Source organism: Peromyscus leucopus, chromosome 2, assembly GCF_004664715.2.
Source record: "Peromyscus leucopus breed LL Stock chromosome 2, UCI_PerLeu_2.1, whole genome shotgun sequence".
Classification (NCBI taxonomy): Eukaryota; Metazoa; Chordata; class Mammalia; order Rodentia; family Cricetidae; genus Peromyscus; species Peromyscus leucopus.
In genome coordinates, this window is record NC_051064.1 from 106,158,655 (window position 1) to 106,179,437 (window position 20,783).

The window sequence follows — 20,783 nt, forward strand, 5'->3', positions numbered from 1 at the left end:
TCTATTATCCTGATTGTCCTGGAAAAATCTGTAGATAAGCCTGGCCTCAAACTTGGGGATCTCCCTGCCTCTGCCTCTGCCTCTGCCTCCCAAGCACTGGGATCAAGGCTATGTGCCCAGCCTACTTAGACATGTAGCCCAAACTGGCTTTGGTCTTCTGTCTGAAGTGATGGAATTTAAAATGAGTACCACTGTACCTGGAAAGGGGGTATATTTTTGCCTTTTATTCTCCCCAGAGAGGCTTTACTCCGAAGATCTCCATTACCTTCTTTTTTCTCTAAGCTATATAATTAAAAATACTTAGTTCCTCTCTTTTTCAATGAAGTTCATATCACACTTTTTACAAAATTTGTTTTGTCACAATACTTTTCTATGGGTAAGTAATCTAGGGTGGTACTTGGAATACCTGAGTGTTGGTTCACTTTCATAGCCAACAGTCTAAGTGTACTGGCTAGCATACCCATGTGTGTAACTGAGAGTCATCAGTATTAGCCAGATATGCTTTCCCAATGTCATTTATAGTCATTGAAATGGCATTGTCAAAATCTGCAGCACATGGGAAGAGTGACTTCAGATTTTAATCTTGATTTTTATTTTTAACTGATTTTTTTTTTTCTCTTTATGTCTCATAATTCTGGTTGCTTGGAAAAAGCTACCATAAAAATCCAGGTTCTGTCAGTAATCAATCACAGAGAAGTATCTTATTCAAGAGTAAAGTATTCAAAAGCAAACTACACAGAAAATGAAAAAAAAAAAAAAAAAAAAAAAAATCCAGGGTTCTTCAGAATCTTATACAGGAGGGTCTATCCAAGTTAACCTGATTTCATGTATTTTATTATCTGAATTGACTTCTTCCTACCTCCCAGTGTAGGATGTATAATAGGATGTATTTATTTTTTTAAAGATAAATAATTTGAACAGATTCAAAGGCTACCTGTTAGAACCTGTTAGTTCTAGCTCCTGGGAGGTAGAAACCAAGGGATTGGATCAAAGTTCAAGGTCTTTGCCTGCCTACACAGCAATTATGAGGTCAACTTGGGCTAAATGAGACACTTAAATTCTCTATAAATACATATGTATGTACATACTATCTGGTGCAGAACACTGGAGCTGTGTAAACTCAACCATATTCCAATTTTCTTCCATCTAAACTGATGAGGCTGTTTTTCCAGGGGACCCTAGGTTTGGTGACTCAAAATATCTGTAACTCTAGGACCGAGGGATCGGGCAGTCTCTTCTCGCTTCTTTGAGCACTGTAGGTAAATGGTACATAGATATGCATGCAGGTGAAACACCCATACACAAAGTTTTAAGAACTGGCTAATTTTTGTTATATTCCCATATATCCTCTAACCCAGCAAATGTTTGGGTCTGCTGCCAGGCACTAAGCTTCTGGCTTCAGAAACAGCATGTCTTATAGTCAGTGATAGGGTCAAAATAAGCACTCTAGGAACAGCAGGGGTGAAATTGAGTTTACCCACAACTTTGCTGTAGAACTCTAATGTAATTGGACTTTATTTGAAGCACCACGTTCTGAATAATGACAGTTTTTTTTTTATTAATTATCAAAGATTGGCATTAGCTTAGTCTTGTTCCCAACTAGCTCTTTAAAACTTAGCCCATTTGTATTAGTCTACATTCTGCCACATACTGTATGTTTGACTTCCTCTAGTTCTTGCTGTGAAATCCCGCCTCTCTGATTCCTTCCCAGAATTCCTATCTGCATGGAAGTCCCACCTGTCCTGGTGGTGGGACTGTGCTTACCTGCTAAAAGGCATTAAAAAAAAAGAAAAAAAATGGAAAAGCCATCTGCCAGTCAGACATGGCCCAATGGATACCAGTGTGACTAAGCTGGCCAAGCTACCCAAGGGGAGCGAACACTGCAGATTACCAGGAGGGTAGAGCTGTGGAGGGGCAGACGGACTAAAGAGGACAAAATGAGAAAGCCAGTGGGAAGGCACCCAAGGGAGAAAAGGTGGATTTTGGTGATTTTTACAAGGTAGAACTAAGAGGTGATGACCAAGTCTGCTTGAAGAAATTGTGAAGCTATGGTAAAGTGGCCTGGAACAAGTTATAACATGACATTTAAGTAGGTAAATAAGATCCAGGGAATTTCCCTGTAGGAAATCACATCCTCTTTCTACTGTTCAGTCAGCTCTTTGACTAACTCTAGAGTGTCCTGGAAGACATAGCATCCCCCTGGCTAATGGGGATGACAACCGGGGACAAAGGCATGCAGACCCCTTTTAAGTGAACTTGGAGAATTCTAAGTATGGTGAGCTAATCTCTGTTCTAATTGAGCAGTCAAAGAGCAGTTATATGGGGCACATGTTGATTGGATGGGGCTAGTAACAGTTCCTCCCATTTGCGGGCTTTTTCGTCATATATGGTCAGTAACAGTCATATCCTGTAACCTGGGTCCTCCAGCCTTATAAGGTCAGGTTTGAAACTGTTTGGCTGATTGGCTAAACCTGGCTAGGGACTTCTGGGACTCAGGCTTAGGTCATTTTCTTCAGTAGAGTTGCTCTGTGTCTAAGGTGGAGTCACATTCTGGCCCCTTCACATCCACCACCACCTCTCACAGACTCTGGAATATGTCACCCGAGACCTGTAGCTGATGCAAATACTACAGCTGATGTTGTCTTTCCAAAGCACACACTAAACATTAAAAGTTTTTTAAAACTAAAAATTAAAATTGAAAGTGATAACTCTCAAGAATTATTTTCATTCAACAAATATTTATTGTGTACCCTATAGTGTGCCCAGCATGGGTTGGGAACAACCAAAATCTCTGCCTTCATAAGACTTAAATATGATTGAAGACTGTTGTGGATATCGTGCTATATAAATAAAACACTGATTGGCCAGTGACCAGGCAGGAAGTATAGGCAGGACAAGGAGAGAGGAGAATTGAGGGAACAGGAAGAAAGAGAGACTGCCTGGAGCCGCCACCAGGACAAGGAAGATGTAAAGTACCAGTAAGCCACGAGCCACGTGGCAAAGTAAAGATTAACAGAAATGGGCTAAATTAGACAATGATAGGCCTGAGCTAATGGCCAAGCAGTTTAAATAATGTAAGAGTCTGTGTGTTTATTTTATAAGTGGGCTCCGGGACGGGCGGGACTTGGTGGGAGCTGGAGAGAAATTCTCCAGCAACAGAAGACAGCAATATGGCCTTTGTGTGTGATATGAAGCCGAGCATCAAGAGCCTCACACCTCCTCAGTACTCTCTTTTCATCTGAACCACATTCCCCCTCCACACACAGAGTCACACATGCACACGCGCCCGAGCGTGCGCGCGCACACACACGCACACGCACACGGACTAGCTGGTAAGGGAAACAGAGGAATGAAGTCATGTACTATATTATCAAGGGGTGGGCATTTTCCAGACAAGAAGTTAAGGACAGAGGCTTAGTTAGGCTTTCTACTACTGTGAGGAGATAACATACCACAGCAACTCTTATAAAGGAAAACATTTAAATATGGTGGCTTGCTTACAGTTCAGAGGTCCAGGACATTATCATCATGGTGGGACATGGTAGCTTGCAGGCAGACATGGTGCTGGAGAAGTAGCTAAGATTCCTACATCTTGCAGGCAACAGGAAGTTGTCTGAGACTCTGGGAAGTATCTTGAACATGTGTGAGACCTCAAAGTTGCCTCCAAAGTGACACACTTCCTCCAACAAGACCCCCCCCCAATAATGCCACTCCCTTTGGGGGCCATTTTCTTTCAAACCCCCACAGGGACCCTGGAATTCTAGAGAGCTATCTCCTATGGTGTCTTCCCAAATTCTAGTTGTAAATAATCAGCTCAAAGCTGGAGAGATGGCTGAGTGTGTAAAAGCATTTACAGTCAACCCTGACCACTTGAGTGCAATCACAAGGTGGCAGAGGGAAAGAACCAGCTGCTGCAAGCTGTCCTCTCACCTCCACACATACGCCATGGCACACTTGCACATGGACATGCATGCACACGTATGCATACACAAACACACAAACAAATGCAACTTCAAGAATTAGTTTCAAATACCATTTCTCTAAAGATACTGTGCTGTGTATTTTTGTTTTTTGTTTGTTGGTTTCCAATTTGAGATAAGCTAAAGTCTTCTGGAAAGAGGGAACCTCAAGTGAGAAAATAGCTCTAACACATTGGCCTATCGGGCAGTCAACTGTGGAACTTTTTCTTGATTAATGATTGACGTGGGAGGGCTTAGCCCACAGTAGGTGGCGCCATGTTTTGGCAGATGGTCCTGGGTTCTGTAAGAAAGCAGGCTTAGCAAGCCATGGGGAACAAGCCAGTTAGCAGTGTCCCTCCATAGCCTCTGCTTCAGTCTTGCCTCCAGGTTCCAGACTGACTTCCCTCCATGGTGGACTATAAGCAGTAAGATGAAATAGACACTTTCTCCCCAAGCTGATTTTGGTTGTGGTGTTAGCACAGCAACAGAAAGCAAGTGAGGGCAGGAGCCCTTCTCCAGGAGAAATCCCTTTACCCAAATATATTTAGAATTTTCCAACACACTTTCACGATTGTGTGGGACCATCTGTCAACACTGACCTCAGTACTGTTCAGTACCACTGAAACACACCTGAGGAGAAGCAGACACGAGGCGACTCTACCTTCATGTCATATCCTCCTGATGTCCAGTGTTACCTGGAATGCATTGCCTGGAAAGACAAGGGCTTTTGCTGGGATCAGAGTCCTGATTTAAACATCCCTGCTGACGGAAGCAGGACAAGTCCCTTAGCCTTGCTTAAATCATTTGTCTGTCAGGAAAATAAGTAATGACTAAATGCCAACCTAAAGGCATATTTTAGCACTCAGTCAGCAAAAGAACACAGTCAGCCCTCGGCCCACACTGCTTTTTCATCTTAGCAAACTGTCATCATAACTGCCACCACGGGCCAAACGGCCAGAAGTTAGGGCTGCTGGCCACCTCTGATTCAAACCACCACTAGCTTATTCTCCAGCTTGAAATCCATGGAGAATGAACACTGAATAAAAAAATAGCATTTGACAAGACACAGTGGTGATGAGCATGACAGCACCTACCGGGAATCATTAGCCTGGTCTAGTTGCCTTCAGAGGCATGCAGCATAGGTTTTTCAGGTGAGAGTTTATGGCTCCTGGGCATGGTGTACCTTTCAGTTCCTGGGAAACTGAGGCCCTCCCTCAGGCAGTAGAGCATTCAGACTGCCTGTGTATCTCTGTGTTTCCTAGAAGTCAGCCAAGCATATAGGATTTTGACAGGAAAACTGGTCTCAGACATTAATCTTGTGAACCCTGTATGGCTTGCAACCGTCTTTGTATCCTTAGCAACTACCACTGTATTGATCCTGGCAATTGCCGTTGTATTGTTTCTGATAAGGGTATAAAAGGTCTGATTGCTGGCAATAAACTTGTCTCAGTCTCAGTGTGGCTGAGACCCGTCCAACGGGGTCTGGTCTTAATTCCCGCCAACCCTATCAGCAGAGTGTGGTTCATTAAGTAAGCACTGGCACTTACAACCACCCAGGTCACCCAAGGAGTTCTAGGTCAGACAGCACCCAGTATGATTCATACTGACCTTAGGTGCTTTGACTCAGATGTGCCAGAGTTTGAATGTGTCCCACACTAGGCAAATGGAGCTTTCTACACTTTATAAAAGATGATATGGCTTCATGGATGGACAACAGATGGATGGATGGAGTTCTACCTATGAGAACCCCTGAAAAGTGCTGATAATCCCTCAATCAAGGCTTTCCTCTCAGGTGACTCTCGGCTGTAGCAAGCTGACCAGGGCAATATTCACAAGGACTGACAGCAGAATCTTGACAAGACGCATGCAGAACCACACTCACAGCAGCATGGCCGACAAAAGTCCTACCCACATGACGATCAATGAGCTGTGTTGTGTACACACCAGAGCAGCACCAGCCTTCAAGGAAAGCCTGATGTGTAGTGCAGAGAGGGACCTAAAGGACATACTATGTGACATGTACTAGTCCCTAAAAGACAAATACTGCACAATCCCACTTGTTGTGGCCAGTCAAACTTGGAGAAACAGAAAAAAACTGGAGCCATCAGGGCCTGGAAGAAGGGGAAATGGAGGCGTCTATCCAATGCCCATAGCTTTAGTTTAGTTAAGGGACCTGGGGACGACTGCACAGCAAGATGGACATGCTCTGTGGCCTGCACACCTGCAGTAAGTCACGATGGAAACTTCTTAAAAAAATACCTTCATGTGCTCCTCCCTCTCCATACTTTAATGTACTGTAGCAAAGTGGCTGTCCTGCTGAGCACATTTTACTCATGGATTACTACCCAGTAGAGGTACTCAACACTAAAAACACTGATCACGCAGGGCAAACATCTTGTAGACAGGTTAGCATTTCTCTCCTTCCAGTTCATCACAGGGGCGTCACAGACAGTGACTATGTAGTCACGGGTACTGTTTTGGCAAAGCATTAATACTGAAGAGTGTCACCACCTCTGGATCGCAAGCACCCGCATGTCACCTTCCTCAGTGTCAGCAGACCCCCAGCTCTCAACTGCTCTCAATACAGGAAGGAAATTCTAATACACATTTTCCAGAAAAAGTATTTATTTGACATCATTAAAAAAATAGTTAGGCACATGATTTGTCATGTTTCTGTCACCTGATTTACATACCTCAATGCTCAGTACCTCTTAAAAACACTAAGTATATTGGTAAATAAAATCTATATTGAAGAAACATTGTCAGAGATGGACACGTGGGCAAGTCAGTCGTCAGCCCAAGAAAGGGGACATCTGTGAACAAAATAATCTCTAAAAACATTTCTGTGACAATAAAATCTAACCAGTAGATTTCTTTTTAAAAAATATTTTCAAAATAAAGTTTAAAAAACAAAACACTAGAGTCTCTCCTCGTTCCACAAGGTGAACTGTGGACAGTAGGAGAAGACGGCAGGCTCAGAAAGGTGACGGCATCGCGGACTACTGAGAGCCGCCCAGCGGCTGAGGAAGCCAGTCCAAGTGTGTTTAGTGCTGAGGTGAGGGAGGAAGGCCTGGAGGCTACCTTAGGGTGACAGCCGAGTCTTCACTGAACCACCACTCTGAAATGCAGCTCTCTCCCACGGAGAGAGAAGACAGTTTTCGCTTTTTCAAATTTGACCATCATAATATGAAAATACTTTTCTTTTTAAAAAGCAGAATCACAGAGGCTATGAGAGAATATTTTGTCTTGTGTTTTCAAAAAGATAGCGGACAAAGACTGTCGCCTAAGCATCTGGAGTCAAGGAGGCACAGGCTTGTGCTTCTCGGGAAACATATTACCCTAAGTCATGGGCACTGCATGAACGCAGTCCTCCATGAAAGGATGCCAGCCCTACGTCTGCTGTGTGCCATATGTAATGGGAACCGCACTCACTCTCAATGTGTCTCCCCAGGGAAGAAAAAACTCCATCACAGCCTGTTCATGGGAGAAACCAGCACTGCACAGATGTGGGAAGAAAGGGCATCCAGGTCATGGGAGGGCTCAGGGTAGGCAGTTCTAAGAGCTGCGTGGCTCATCTGAGCTACATGATGATCTGAGGACCAAGTCCTCTGAAATGGAAACACTGTTCTTTGGGGGTGGGCCTACAATCAGTGTCCCCAAAACTGTGCAGGCAAGGCCTTATTTACAAATCACTGAGTTCTTTCATTTGTGTTCTTTCAACTAAGGGCAGACCCTGGCTGAACAACTAAACACTGGAGCGTGCCAGACTATGTCCTATTTATTTGTCCATTTGCTGGTCATGAAGTCTTCTCTCACTAAAGAGCCCCCAATAAGGAAAGCAAAGGGGCCCAGGTCCAAAGCCCTCAGTGTGCCTGGGAACTGACCAACAGAGAGAAACACTAACACTCTGTGGAGACCCTGCCTCAGCTCTACGGACCAAAACCTTCCACAGATTCCTGATATAATACTGCAGAGAACTTTCAAATGTGCTTTCTTATAAAATTTATATTCAAGGTGGAGCCTACAGATGAAATTTTCAAATAGAGAGGGAAAAAAATCAAAACTCTCGTATTCCCCCAATGAGACACAAAAATCCAAGCTGTTTGAGCCTGCAGCATCCAGTCAGCTGCCCATGAAGGGAGCAGAGGCAATCTATTCTGCTAACCAGGCAAACGCAGCCTCCTCCACAGCAGGGGAAGTCTCTGAGCCATGCCACCCAGCTCTGGCATTTAAGGAGGGAGAGACTTTGCCCAAAAGAGATCAAGTCCCAACAATACAAAGATGTCTGGCCAGCTCTTCCCTCAGACCAGCCAGTTCCGAAGCATGGGCCTTGGGCCTGTGATGAGGACTTGCACACAGGAACCCAAAGAGTACCAACCATACCCACATGATGAAGGCATGGGGAGAGACGGCAGCCACCTTGACTATCTGTCCCTCTCAGAGAAGTGGGAGGCTGGGCCATTGCTGCATTCAGAGTGTAGCTCTTCAGTGTCTCACTGTGGGCTCTGATCTCGGGAGAATGGGCAGGGCAGGTGCTTCCAACCTCACAGGCCTGCAGTTCCAGAGGGCTGAAGTGCCCGGCCCCCAGTCCCAGAATTTCCTAGCTGAACAGAGAATCAAGTTCTCCATCTTACATTCAGTCCATGGCAGGAGAGAGCTTCGCAACCATCTCCGCATCCCTGCACTCAGCACAAGGCCCAACAGCTATGTTCACTGCATGACTGTTGAGTGAAGAACTGAGGGATGGCCAGCTTCCTCCAGCCCGTGCTTGTCTCCTACTGAACAAAGAGGAATCAGACATTCCAAGGCACGCTCTGCTCACCCCACACAATCCAGGAAAGCAAAATCCTTCAGAGCCTCGTGGGGTTTTTAGTGCCAAAGCTGTTACCTTTGGCAAATGTAATGATACTATGGAGATAATGCAATTAAAAAAGAAGAAAGTTCAGATCTCAGCTGCATTCCCAGCTAAATTGCCTCTGGAGACAGCCCACTGGAAGGCAGCTCTAGCTGGAACACATTGTATACACTGCCAGGGTCACCCGGATAGCAAACTACAGGGTAGAAGATTCCAAAACACTGATGCTTCACTGTCCGAGACAAAAAATAAATTAAAACCCACCCAGTACATTTTCCAGTCTGATATAAATTAATTTAAACATAGTTAACATAACGGTCAAGAAATTTTCAAAGGCAACAATCAGTCCTAGAGTCATACAATTGCAAAGGAATATTAGTCCCGAGTCAGGACGCCTCAGTGTCTTCAAGGTACGCGAGCAGGGGCCATCAGGTCATACGGCTCCTTTCCCTTTAGTGTCCAGCTTGTTATTGCCCTCTGACTGCTTGCTCAGCTGCTCTTCAGTGAAAGTGATGTAAGAATACACCAGGCTTCCAGCAATACTGCAAGACAGAAAGCCATCATGAGGAAGGGAAAAGAGGGAAGGAGGGTCGTGACGCTTGTCATGGGGAAAAGTCTGGTCAAAGTGAAGTGCCCTGCAGTGGGAAATTACTACATAAATTCACACAATGGAATACTATACATCCATTAAAATGCTATGAAATGAAATAGGTAATGACATGTTAAGTGAGAAAAAAAACTGCACAAAACATTAAATGCTGGTCACCTCTGTATGAATTACGTGAACATGAATATGTGCTTCGGTTTGTATTAGAAGAGAGACAGATCTGGAAGACACACCCAAACCATCCACTGTGGTTCCTCTCCAGTAAGAAGCAAGCTCGGTGGAGAACATGTCCCTGAGCTCCTGGCCTATGGCAGTTAGTTACTAACATGCCTTACCTGTTCGAATACCGCATCCCAGACTGCATTCGTGGGGACAATGATCCCTGTTCATTCTCTGAGGGGACTTCAAAACTTCCTGCCTCTAAAACGAAGCTATAAGCCGGAAGAGTTCACAGAAACAGCATCCTTGTGGACTCTTCACTTGAGACTGCCAGTACTCATTCCACTGGGTCACCAGCCAGCTGAGAGCCTGGGCTGGGCTCTCCCCTTAAAAATTTCCTGCCCTGGATCTGGCCCCACTTCGGCCTGGCCACAAGGCTGATCAACATGTTGCTCATTTAAAACTCATTCTGTTTTCCTCTGGGCTTTGATGTCCCAGCCCTAGGGCGGCTTCGGAGGAGTGAAAACGGCCAACCTCAGGCTCCCATGAGGAAGGAAGGGGAGGAAGAGCTGGTATAACACCAGCCACTCTGGGCCCTCCAGCCACGTGACACAAAGCTTCCTTTAGTCTAACCTCCTTCCTAGCAGGATTCCCGCAGATGTGATGACGTGCAAGGTGTGTTTGCATGCTCATGCATCTCCTGCCACTTGGCTATCCTCCAAGTTGCTACATCCCTGCAAGGTGCCCATTTGACAGAAGAGGAAAGGGATTCCTCAAGCTGTAAGAAACTTGCTCAGTGTCAGGGCGCCAGGGCAGTCTATCTCCACTGCACCTGACACCACAGCTCCCAGTCCGCCACTGTCATCATCAGCTTGTGAACTTCCCGAGCCTTATTCTTAATTCCTTTAAGTTTACGTGTGTGGGGGTGGGTGCGTGGGTGGGTGGGGTTGCCTGAATGAGTGTCTGTGCACCATGTGCATTCCTGGTGTCCAAAGGAGACCAGAAGAGGATATTGGATCCCCCAGTTTAAGAGTTACAGAGTTGTGAACCACCACGTGGGGGCTGGGAATTGAACCCTGGTCCTCTGGAAGAGCAGCCAGTAATCTTAACCACTGAGCTACCTCTCCAGCCCCCTACGTCTTATTCTGTGCACTTGCGCTCTGCGTTAAGGATGGAAACTGCTGTTTTCCTTCCCTTTATCCCGGAGTCCCGCCAGGGGCTCCTGCGGCCCCTTCCCTTCACCTGGCAGCTCTTCCATCACGCTGAGGTAGGATCTGATCCGCCCTTCTGGAACCAGTCTGTTCCCAGTGGGTTACTTCTGGCAGATGAGTTCCCTGACAGCTTGCCTAGGACCAAGCCTTCGTGCCAAAGCTAAAAACTCCCTGAGGACCACATGTACATCTCCCCATGACAGTCAATTCCCTTTCCTCCAAACCCACCCCAACCCAAAACAATGGAGGAGGACTGCCCCTGCCTTCTTTCATCCCACTTTCTCCTAGGCTGTCACACCCCCAGCCAACCTAAAACAATGCTCTCACTTTTCCTGTCACTCACCCTTTCACCTGGACGGGAGCATCAGGACAGGAAGTACAGGCTTAGAGCATGGCAGGGCTTATGCTTATCCCCAGACCCTCTTCTACCCTGGTGTACTAAAACAATCCTGGACCAGAGTTGCGTCTTGGTCCAAATCCTGAGTGTACTACTAGCTCTAAGACCCCAGGAAAAGTAACTAATCTTTCTGAAGCATCATGTCTGCACCGAGTAAGAATGCCACTGTGAGCAGGGCATGGTGGTACATGCCTCTTTTATTTATTTATTTATTTATTTATTTATTTATTTATTTATTTATTTATTTATTTATTTATTTTTGGTTCGGTTTTTCGAGACAGGCTTCTCTGTGTAGCCTTGGCTGTCCTGAGTTCGCTGGGTAGATCAGGCTGGCCTCAAACTCATGAAGATCTGCCTGTCTCTGCTTCCTGAGTCCTGGGATTAACCATCACCACCACCACCACTCACCACCACCCCAACGCACCAGGCAGCACATGCCTTTAATCCCAGGCTGTTACACAGAGAAACCCTGTCTTGAAAAACCACACACACACACACACACACACACACACACACACACACACACACACCAAAAAAAAAAAAAAAGACAGAAAAGGAGGAGGAGGCAGCTACTATACATTCAGGCTTATCTGGAAGATGAAATGAGATTACAAGCACTGAGAATATAATTGTGGGCTGGGGTTGTAGCTCAGTGGCAGAATGCTTGCCCGGCATAAGCAAGGCTTTGTGTTTGATCTCACTACAAAAAAAAGTAAGATACTTCTGTTCTATTTTCTCTATTGACCCTGATACAGAGGAGAGGGGAAGCATCAGCACACGGTGGTTGAGTCATAAGTACCTTAGCCTACTCATGATGCAGGAACAACAAACATCTGCTTCTCCCAGTATGGAGCTGGAATAAAGGTGGAATGTGTATGTGACAGGGAGCCTTCTCACTGGGCCCTTGAATGAAGGAGGCAGCAGGGGTCCTCTCTTTGCTAGGGACACCTATCTCAAGAAATCTTCATCTCCAAACTCTGCCCCCCAGCCCCCAAAGCTTTATTACTAAAACACTGACCCAGGGAGTCAGAACTAGAACATGAACATGGGAGGAAGGCAACATTCAGTCCACAGCAAGGGATGAAAGAAAATGGCTGCAACCTGTCCAAAGGAGCCTGCGTTTACCGAAATGCCAATTCACGAATCACCTGGTGAGAACTGAACATTCATCAACAACATGGAATGCATATCAAAACCAAGAGCCGATCATTATACAAGCCTTTCTAAACTTGAGCACAAAGCTTATAGACCCAAGCACTATAATTCAGGGACCTGCTGTGGGAGAGACAGTTAGGGGGTGAGGGAGGAGGAAGAGGAGGAGGAAGAAGAGGAGAAAGAAGAGGAGGAGCAGCAGGAGAAGCAGCAGTCATATTTCCCCACAGACAGAGGGGTCTAGTTAGATCACTGCAGTCTAGCCTAAAACTGCACCACTCACCTCTTCCAAGTCTGAATCCACGGAAATCTGCTGACACTAGAGCATCTGGGCTGACACACCTCCATCACACACAGCCCATGGTTTCTAGATTGACAGCATGCTGGGAGTGGAGCTCAGTGGGGAGACAGCCAGCCTAGCTTATCAGAGGCCCTGGGCTTGATCCCCAGCACTGTATAAAACGTGTTGGTAGGAGCATACTCTCTGAGAAGGGGAGTGAAAGCACACAGGCCTGGGATCCTGGAAAGTCACTGCAAAGCTGGAAACTGGAGGGCCAGATTTCAAGTCCACCTTGGTCAGCTGGAGGCCCATCTGGGATACATTAGACTGTCACAAAACAACAAAAGGGGCTGGAGAGATGGCCCAGTGGTTAGAGCACTGACTCCTCTTGCTGAAAGCTGAGTTCTGTTCCCAGTACCCACATGGTGGCTCATAATTGTCTATAACTCCAGTTCCAGTGCCCTCTTCTGACTTTTATAGGCTCCTGCACCATGCACACACATACACTCACACACAGACACACACACACATAAATAAATGCATATTTTTTAAAAAGAAAAGTTACCTCCAAGACCCACAGTCATGGCCATGTTCACTACCTTCCAACAGTTAGACACTCAGTCTATGAAATCCATCAGTGTAGCAACCCTATAGCAAGGAACAAGAATTCTACAGTCTCTGCTGCCTCCATGTGTTATTTACCACTGACATGCTGTGTGTGAGTCTAGGCCCACAACTCTGCATTCCATAAGCAAAATATGCCAATCTACTTAAAACCTATGAATCAAGAGTTTGATTTCTGCTATTTCCAAACAAGTACAATCCCTGCCAAATAATTGATTCCCGGTGCAGTCTTCCAACAGAGGCAAGATCACTCTCTACTCCTCTGGAGCAAGCCGCTTCAGAGGACCTTCCCACCTTCCTTCTTATCGGCCAGGCAACAGCTGATTGCCACTGTCTCCACAGGGCCACTGTGGACTCGGGCAACTACAAAGCTCTGAGCTCTGTGACATAGAGCACGTTACTTTAGTTCCCTCACCTGCGCAGCAGAGACTATGGTCCACGCCCCCTCAGAACTAAAGCAAGAATTAAGCTATAGAATCATGTAAAGGAATTAGTTCCTTAGGACTATACATTAAACTATACACTTAAGCTATATAATAGGATAATAAACCATTTCAGAAGGTTAAGAGCACACAGTAGCCAACCAGTAGGAGTAAAAGTGAGAACGCTGAGGCCTATCAAATATCCTTCCGTGAAGCCTCCCACGCTAACCCTGGCAGAGTTTACTTCCTGGGAACAGCACCTGAATTGCTGACAGTCTGGGTAGTTCCTAACAACAGCCTTGCAAGCTCTTCCCAGGAAGGTCCAAAGGTGCCTGGTCACTGCTGTGAGTACCACGAGGTGCACCCCACACCCTGAACTGCAGAAGGATCATTACATGAATGCTTGCCGTAACACAATCACTCCCCATTCCTTCTCTTCCTTCAGGCTAACCACAACACACTGGCCAAACATTAAAACCAAGACACATGTCAGTACACTCAAACTCCACCAACATCCTTCCCTCTCCCCAAAAGAATTTTGTAATGACCAAAAAGTCCTCCCTAATCTACTCCTCTAACTAGCTGAATGGCATCTCCTTTCACTGCTCATCCCTGCCATGCAGGCCTCCTTGCTCTGGGAAATTCCAGACTCACTTGTACTTCACGGCCATTGGCTTGCTCCTCTCTCTGAACTCAGGGGCTCACTCCCGTTCCGGTCTGAACAGGAAATGCAGCCCACAACCCTTCTAAGCTGGCTTTTCCCACCTTGTTTTCTCTATGACTTCCTCTCCAGCCAGCAGAGCAAGCATGTCTACAATAAGGACAACTCCAGAAAGACACGGCTTCTGGTTCATTCCAGAAGCTCCGCCTTGACTGCATCAGCCAGGCTCTGAGCACATGTTTGTTTATAAATAAACCACTCTTCCTGGTCAGATGAGACACCCTGAAGAGGACATTCCTCTCCGATTTGGCCTTGTCTGAGGGCACTTGCTTTAGTCTGAAGATCAAACAGATTCAACAACCGATTCTACCCCACCTGCCAAGGGAGCTCGAAGAACAAAGACAAAACAGTAGTGAGAGAGAAGGCGAGCAAGGAGACCAGAACGCAAAGCTAGCTGCTGCCTCCCAGGTATCTTTTATGTCCTACCTATACCAAAATAAGTGTTGGTCTTTGCACATACTTCAAAAATAGAAGTGTATTAGTCACAGAAGTCTGGCTAGGGTATGAACCATTCCATCTGCTGAGGAGTTTTGGGAAACTGCCCAGGAATAAATTTAGAAGGGGAAAAAAAAAACCTTAAGATTCCCAAACCCTGTTGAGATGTTTGTGGCACCCACAACCTTGACAAGGATATCGAGTGCTTTATTAACATGCCAGACAAATGCCTCTTCCACATCAGAATTCTGCTGAGGTTCCATGCACATCTATGGGTTTTGAAGAGAACAGTTAAAGGAAAAAGGAGGCCAGCCTGAATGCTTGTTTGGCATCTCCTCTTACCACTGCTGGCTATCGTTAGGAAGAGGTTTCTAAGGCATCGAGGAAGAAGAGTGTTTGGTTCGGTTGTTTGCTTAAGTATCTTTGATGCTTAGGACTAAAGCATGCCCATCACCTTCTCTCCTGTATCCGCCCCCTCCCCCGTCCTTTTTTCTCTCTTCAAGAAAATTTAAACATGAGTAGATTCCTACTAGAAGTAGGAGAACACACTTGGTGAGTTTTCGAACCTGTGGGTCATCTCTTCAAATTTCCAAGTTTCCTACAAAGTGACCTACTGTAGGCTGACTCAAGCCACCGAGGAGCAGAAGCAAGCAGGACAGACAACTTGAAGTGAAACCCCACATTTTCCAAAAGAGATGCTAAGGTCATGAAGAGGGAACAGGAGGTGGTAGCAGCAGCAGCAGCAGCAGCAGCAGCAGCAGCAGCAACAGCACATAGGATTTTGCTACATTTCAGTTCCCACCGAGATATGATCAAAGAGCTAGCTGGCTTCCCTACAACTTGTTCAAACTCCAAGCCACTCTAATGAGAAACTATTATACAACCATAAACAGCCTGGCAGGGGTGACCTCAGCAGCCACTAAAGGAATACAAATATGTCCTTCTCTTTCTCCAAATGAGAGCCACCAAATAAAGGAAAGCTCAGGCTCTTACTTCAGAAGACTGGACCAGAAGGATCTAAAAAGGGAAGCACTCAGGAGAAATACTAAAAACACTACACACAATTTTAAGGGAAGAAGGAAAGGATCCACAGATTCCGGTGCTGGGCAAAGTTACTGGAACAATGTCCTGGGAACAGTGTCCAGTTCTGCAGCTAGACCACACCACATCATAGAGTCTGCAGATTCTGGTCTGGCCATGCGCGCCATAGGAAAGTGGCTTTTATTACCCACCCCCAAAAAAGTTCCAGGATACATATTATGAAAAGCTCTGGAAATTGAATTATTGTATTTGTCCATTGACTATTACTAGACAAACAGTACCGAGGTGAAGAATACGGACATGGAAGATGAGCTGCAAACCAGCCACTCGGCAGCTAGACAACTAGGGGCAAGCCCCTTGGTCTCTCTGTGAAATGGGACATTCACAGGAGCCATGCAAAGGACAGGGCCTTGCACAACTGCACAAATACGCATGAAAACACTGGCAGTGTTTCGCTGTTATCACTATGGCTGGATGCCTCTTGTGGGCTAGGAACAATATATCAAGATAAGCGATTTTCTGCCCTCAAAAGCTGGTAATCTAAGTGGTAACATACACACGTGACTCCTGAGGCTACAGGAACTTATTCACTCCTCTAGTGAACGTGTAACTTAGACTCTGGGACCTAGCCCTCTGGACTGTAGTCCTCAAGACGTGACTTACTTGCATGACCCCTCTTCTATGAGGGACCTACTGTGGTACAGCACACTCCTGGCACAGAGAAACAGGCTCACTACCTAACTTCACAATGCATTCAGGTTCCTTTCTCTAGCTCTCAGCCTCCCTTACAGAGCTGATATAAAGAAGAAAAAACAGCCAACCAACCAACCAAACAAACAAACAGAAAACCACCTACAAATTAGTGTTATGAGAATGTGGGAAAACAATAGAAAGGATTTTATTCTTAATCAAAAACATGGAAGGAACTGAATATGTATGCTTACACAACACATTAAAAAGTATCTTAATCGGCCGGGCGTTGGTGGCGCACGCCTTTAATCCCAGCACTCGGGAGGCAGAGCCAGGCGGATCTCTGTGAGTTCGAGCCAGCCTGGCTACCAAGTGAGCTCAGAAAGCGCAAAGCTACACAGAGAAACCCTGTCTCGAAAAAAAAAAAAAAAAAAAAAAAAAAAAAAAAAAAAAAGGATCTTAATCCACACTTTTTAATAAGTGAAAATTAATTGGAAACAGGTTTTGTGAACAATTACGAAGCCTGAAACAAAATCATCTGGGACACAATAGGAAAACCTTTCTGGACTTGAGTCAGGCAAAGACTTTTCAGACACAGCAATGGAAGTACCACACAGAAGAAAACATTGCCAACTTGTTCTGCATCAAATCTAAAAATTCATTCTTCAAAACATACTATCAGCCGGGCGGTGGTGAGGCATCCTTTAATCCCAGTACTTGGGAGGCAGTGGCAGGCAGATCTCTGTGAGTTCCAGGCTAGCCTGGTCTACAAAGTGAGTTCCAGGACAGCCAGCGCTGTTACATGGAGAAACCCTGTCTCACCACGCCCCGCCCCTCAAAAAACAATACTATTTAATAAAAAGACAGGCCCCAAATTAGAATATGCTATATTTTCATAACTCTAAAAGCATGAGAAGACATGACCCTAGTGTTTCAGATGGTCAAATATCTGACTGGCCACTTCACTAAAGAAAATAGGCTGAGGGCATGGCAGCATTGAAAAATGCCATCATGCCTGACTCTCAAGCTTTTCCTAATACATCATCAACCCTGGGAGAAACCAGGTCACAGTGAGACAGCAGAGCTGGAAGAGGAGCTCCCAAGGCAGGGTGCAGAACAGTGCACCAGAACTCCACACACTACTGGTGGCTGTGCAAAGCAGCCCCGACGACGACGTGTTGGGAGGGAAAAAAGGATGGCAATTTCTTTCTCTCTCTGTGTCTGTCTGTCTGTCTGTCTCTCCCCCTTCCCTCCCTCCCTCCCTTCCATCCCTCCCTCTCTTCTTCCCTTTCTCCAGGAAATCCAATCGAGGGCCTCACATATGTTAGGCATGCACTCTAGCACCGAGTCACACTCTAGTCTATAATTTCTTACTAAGTTAAATGTTACTATACAACCCAGGTATGTATCCACTGCAATGAAAACCTATGTTCATACACAAACTTCTATGCAAGTATTTATGGAAGATAATACATAATAGCATAATAGCTTTAAATTGGAAATGGCCCAACTGCTTTCAAATGCTGAAAGATATAATATAGCCATCCAACATCCAATAGTGTGCTCAGCAATAAAAATGTATGAGGTACTGATACATGCAAAAACAGCTGGAAAACATGTGAAAGAGCCAGACTTGAAAGTGAAATACCATACACATCATTCATGTCACATTCTGGAAGCTCTATGGATAGAAAGAGTTCTATCAGGATCTGAGGGAACAGAAGCGATAGCATACAAAAGGGTAACAGAGATTAAATGCATTTGTCAAAACTGATAGCACTCTACACTGGAAAGAATAAATCATTATATTTAATTATTTAATCACGTGTTAATTTTTTAATGACGGAACAAGATGCATTCCAAAGAGCCGAGGAATTCTGGCCTGCCTGGCTGTAAGATTATGGTGTCATTATTCAGGAAGGCTACATTCTTCAGGCCTGAGCCACGGTCCAGAGTCTGGACTCTGATGGATGCACGGAAGCAAGTTCTGTCTTCACTTTTTATTTGCCACCCTCCCCATTGCTTTTTTTGGGGAGGGGGCTCTTGGCTAAACACTGAGGAATTGAATACAGGAGAAAAGCATTAGGGAAGATGAAGACAGGCTCAACTGTACTCTAATGAAACCATAAACACCTCCTTAAGCATAGAATCAAAGCTGAGTGGCACCTGGAAGGCTACTAAGCATGCCCCATGCCTCCTGTACTTGAGCCAGGCCAGATGGAGGACATTCAACTTTTCCTTTGGGTTGGTATTTCAGATAGGGTCTCATGTGGCTAAGGCTGGTGACGACTTGCTATGTAGCGGAGGATGAATTCCTGTTCCTCCTGCCTCCATTCCCCCAGTGCTGAGATTACAGATGTGAGTCATCATGCCTGACTCTCAAGCCTTTCCTAATACAACAAAGAAACAAGGCAGGGGAGCCAGATTTGTTCAGGCTTAATCATATATTCATCAAGAAGATGGTTCAGTTAGTGGTTTCCTTTAAAGTGCTGTCTGTTAAGGAGGAACTGAAATGATTTCTAAACAGGTGAAATGTACTCAACAGTCTCTGTAGTTTGGCTTTTGCATTAAAAAGCTAATATCCACAACGTCCGTCTTTGCATACTAACTAGTCAAAGAAAACAGTAACCAAAATACAGCTGTAAAAATAATAAAGACAATTTCAATTTTAAAGAAAAAGTGAAAAAACTAAACACTATACTTTCCTTGCCAAAAGCTGTAAAGAAAGTAACATTTGAACAGGAGTTGGGATGCCTGAATTTGAATATTACTGGGTTCTGTCTTTCTAACTCAACAGTAAGTTAGTTTCATCCGTAATACATAAGAACACTGGAACTCAGAAGCAGACAAACAAAAGTCATTATCTACTCTTAACTCCACACCCCTCCAAGGGGCAACCTCCAGAAACTACACAGTGGTGGTGAGAAAATGGCCCCCAGGTTCAGATGTTTGAATGCTTGGTTCCTAGCTGGTGGACTGCTGGGAAGGATTAGGAGGTGTGCTCTCCTTGGAGTAGGTTTGTCCTTGTTGGAGAAGGGGTATTGCTGGGAGTGGGTTTTGAGGTTTCAAAGCCCATGCCAGGTCCAGTGTGTCTGTCTGTCTGTCTGTCTGTCTGTCTCTCCTCTTACTCCCTTCCTCTCTCTCTCTGCCAGTGGATCAGAATGTAAAGCTCTAAGCTACTTCACCCTGCAGACCTGCCTGCATGCAAGCTCCCTGGCATGATTAACGGATTAAAACTGTGAAACTGTAAACAAGCCCTCAGTTAAGTGGTGTCTCTTCACAGCGACTAAGATACACATCCTTCACCAATTCCCCTGCCAACTCCATCCCAAGTAGATAGCAAATCAACTTTAGGGGAAAGTCAAAGGAGATTATTAAGCTAGTACTATTATTAATCTCCCTATTATTTGTTAATAAGGCAAATATGTAGTGTTTTTTTTTTTTTTTTTACACTTGTAGAGGTACAAGCTGAGGAAATTTACGTCACTTGCTGATAATTAAAAAGGTGAGGGGCTGGTGAGATGGCTCAGCCAGTGAAAGAGCTAGCTAGCCCCAGACCCATGGATAGGAGTGGACTGGGCACCAGGATGCACATCCACACACTCACTCACAGATGCACACACATACACATAAATATAAGTAAAAATAGCTTCTAAAATATTTCCTACACACAATGGAGACTGGTTTTTCATCTGGAAGGGAAGAGTTGCCAGAAATGAAGAAGGCCGGGACTGTGGGTAGAGTTGACCAGGAGGAAATGAAAAGAGCTGGGTTTGGACTAAGTCAGCTAGAGGTGGCAAGCAGGCTACAAGGAGACAAGACTAACATCAGGACAGAGGTCTGGCCCCAAAATAAGCTGGATAATTTATAGGCATATAAGTAATACTTAAGACCACAAAACTCAACCCCTAGAACTGAAAGGCGGCTTTGATACAGTGTCCACCAACCCTTCACTGAGGGTGGCAAACCAAGTTCAAAGAAAGGCATTGATGCTGGTGGGGAGCTAACTGATGCAGCCACTATGGAAAGCAGTGAGCACATTCCTCCAAAAGCTACAGCTAAAGCCACCATATGACTTCCTGGGCAGAAACTGGAAGGACTCTACTACAGAGATACTTGCTCATCCATGTTCACTGCTGCTCTATCCACAATAGCTAGGACCTGCAATCAGCTCAGGTGTTTATCAGCGGGTGAATGAATAATGGAAATGTGATATATATACACAATGGA

At 45.3% G+C, this 20,783-nt stretch overlaps 1 protein-coding gene across 4 annotated transcripts in view; it reads right to left on the reverse strand.

Annotated features, from left to right (window-relative positions):
- Positions 1–6,566: 6,566 nt before the first annotated feature.
- The window catches only part of Slc35d1 (solute carrier family 35 member D1), a 46,595-nt gene continuing 32,378 nt past the window's right edge, over positions 6,567–20,783 (reverse strand). For all 4 annotated transcript variants that reach the window (XM_028887836.2, XM_037202756.1, XM_028887853.2 and 1 more), the window contains one exon: positions 6,567–9,356. In XM_028887836.2, the coding sequence (XP_028743669.1) occupies positions 9,248–9,356 (109 nt within the window). In that variant the 3' untranslated portion in view covers positions 6,567–9,247. The remainder of the gene's footprint in view (positions 9,357–20,783) is intronic.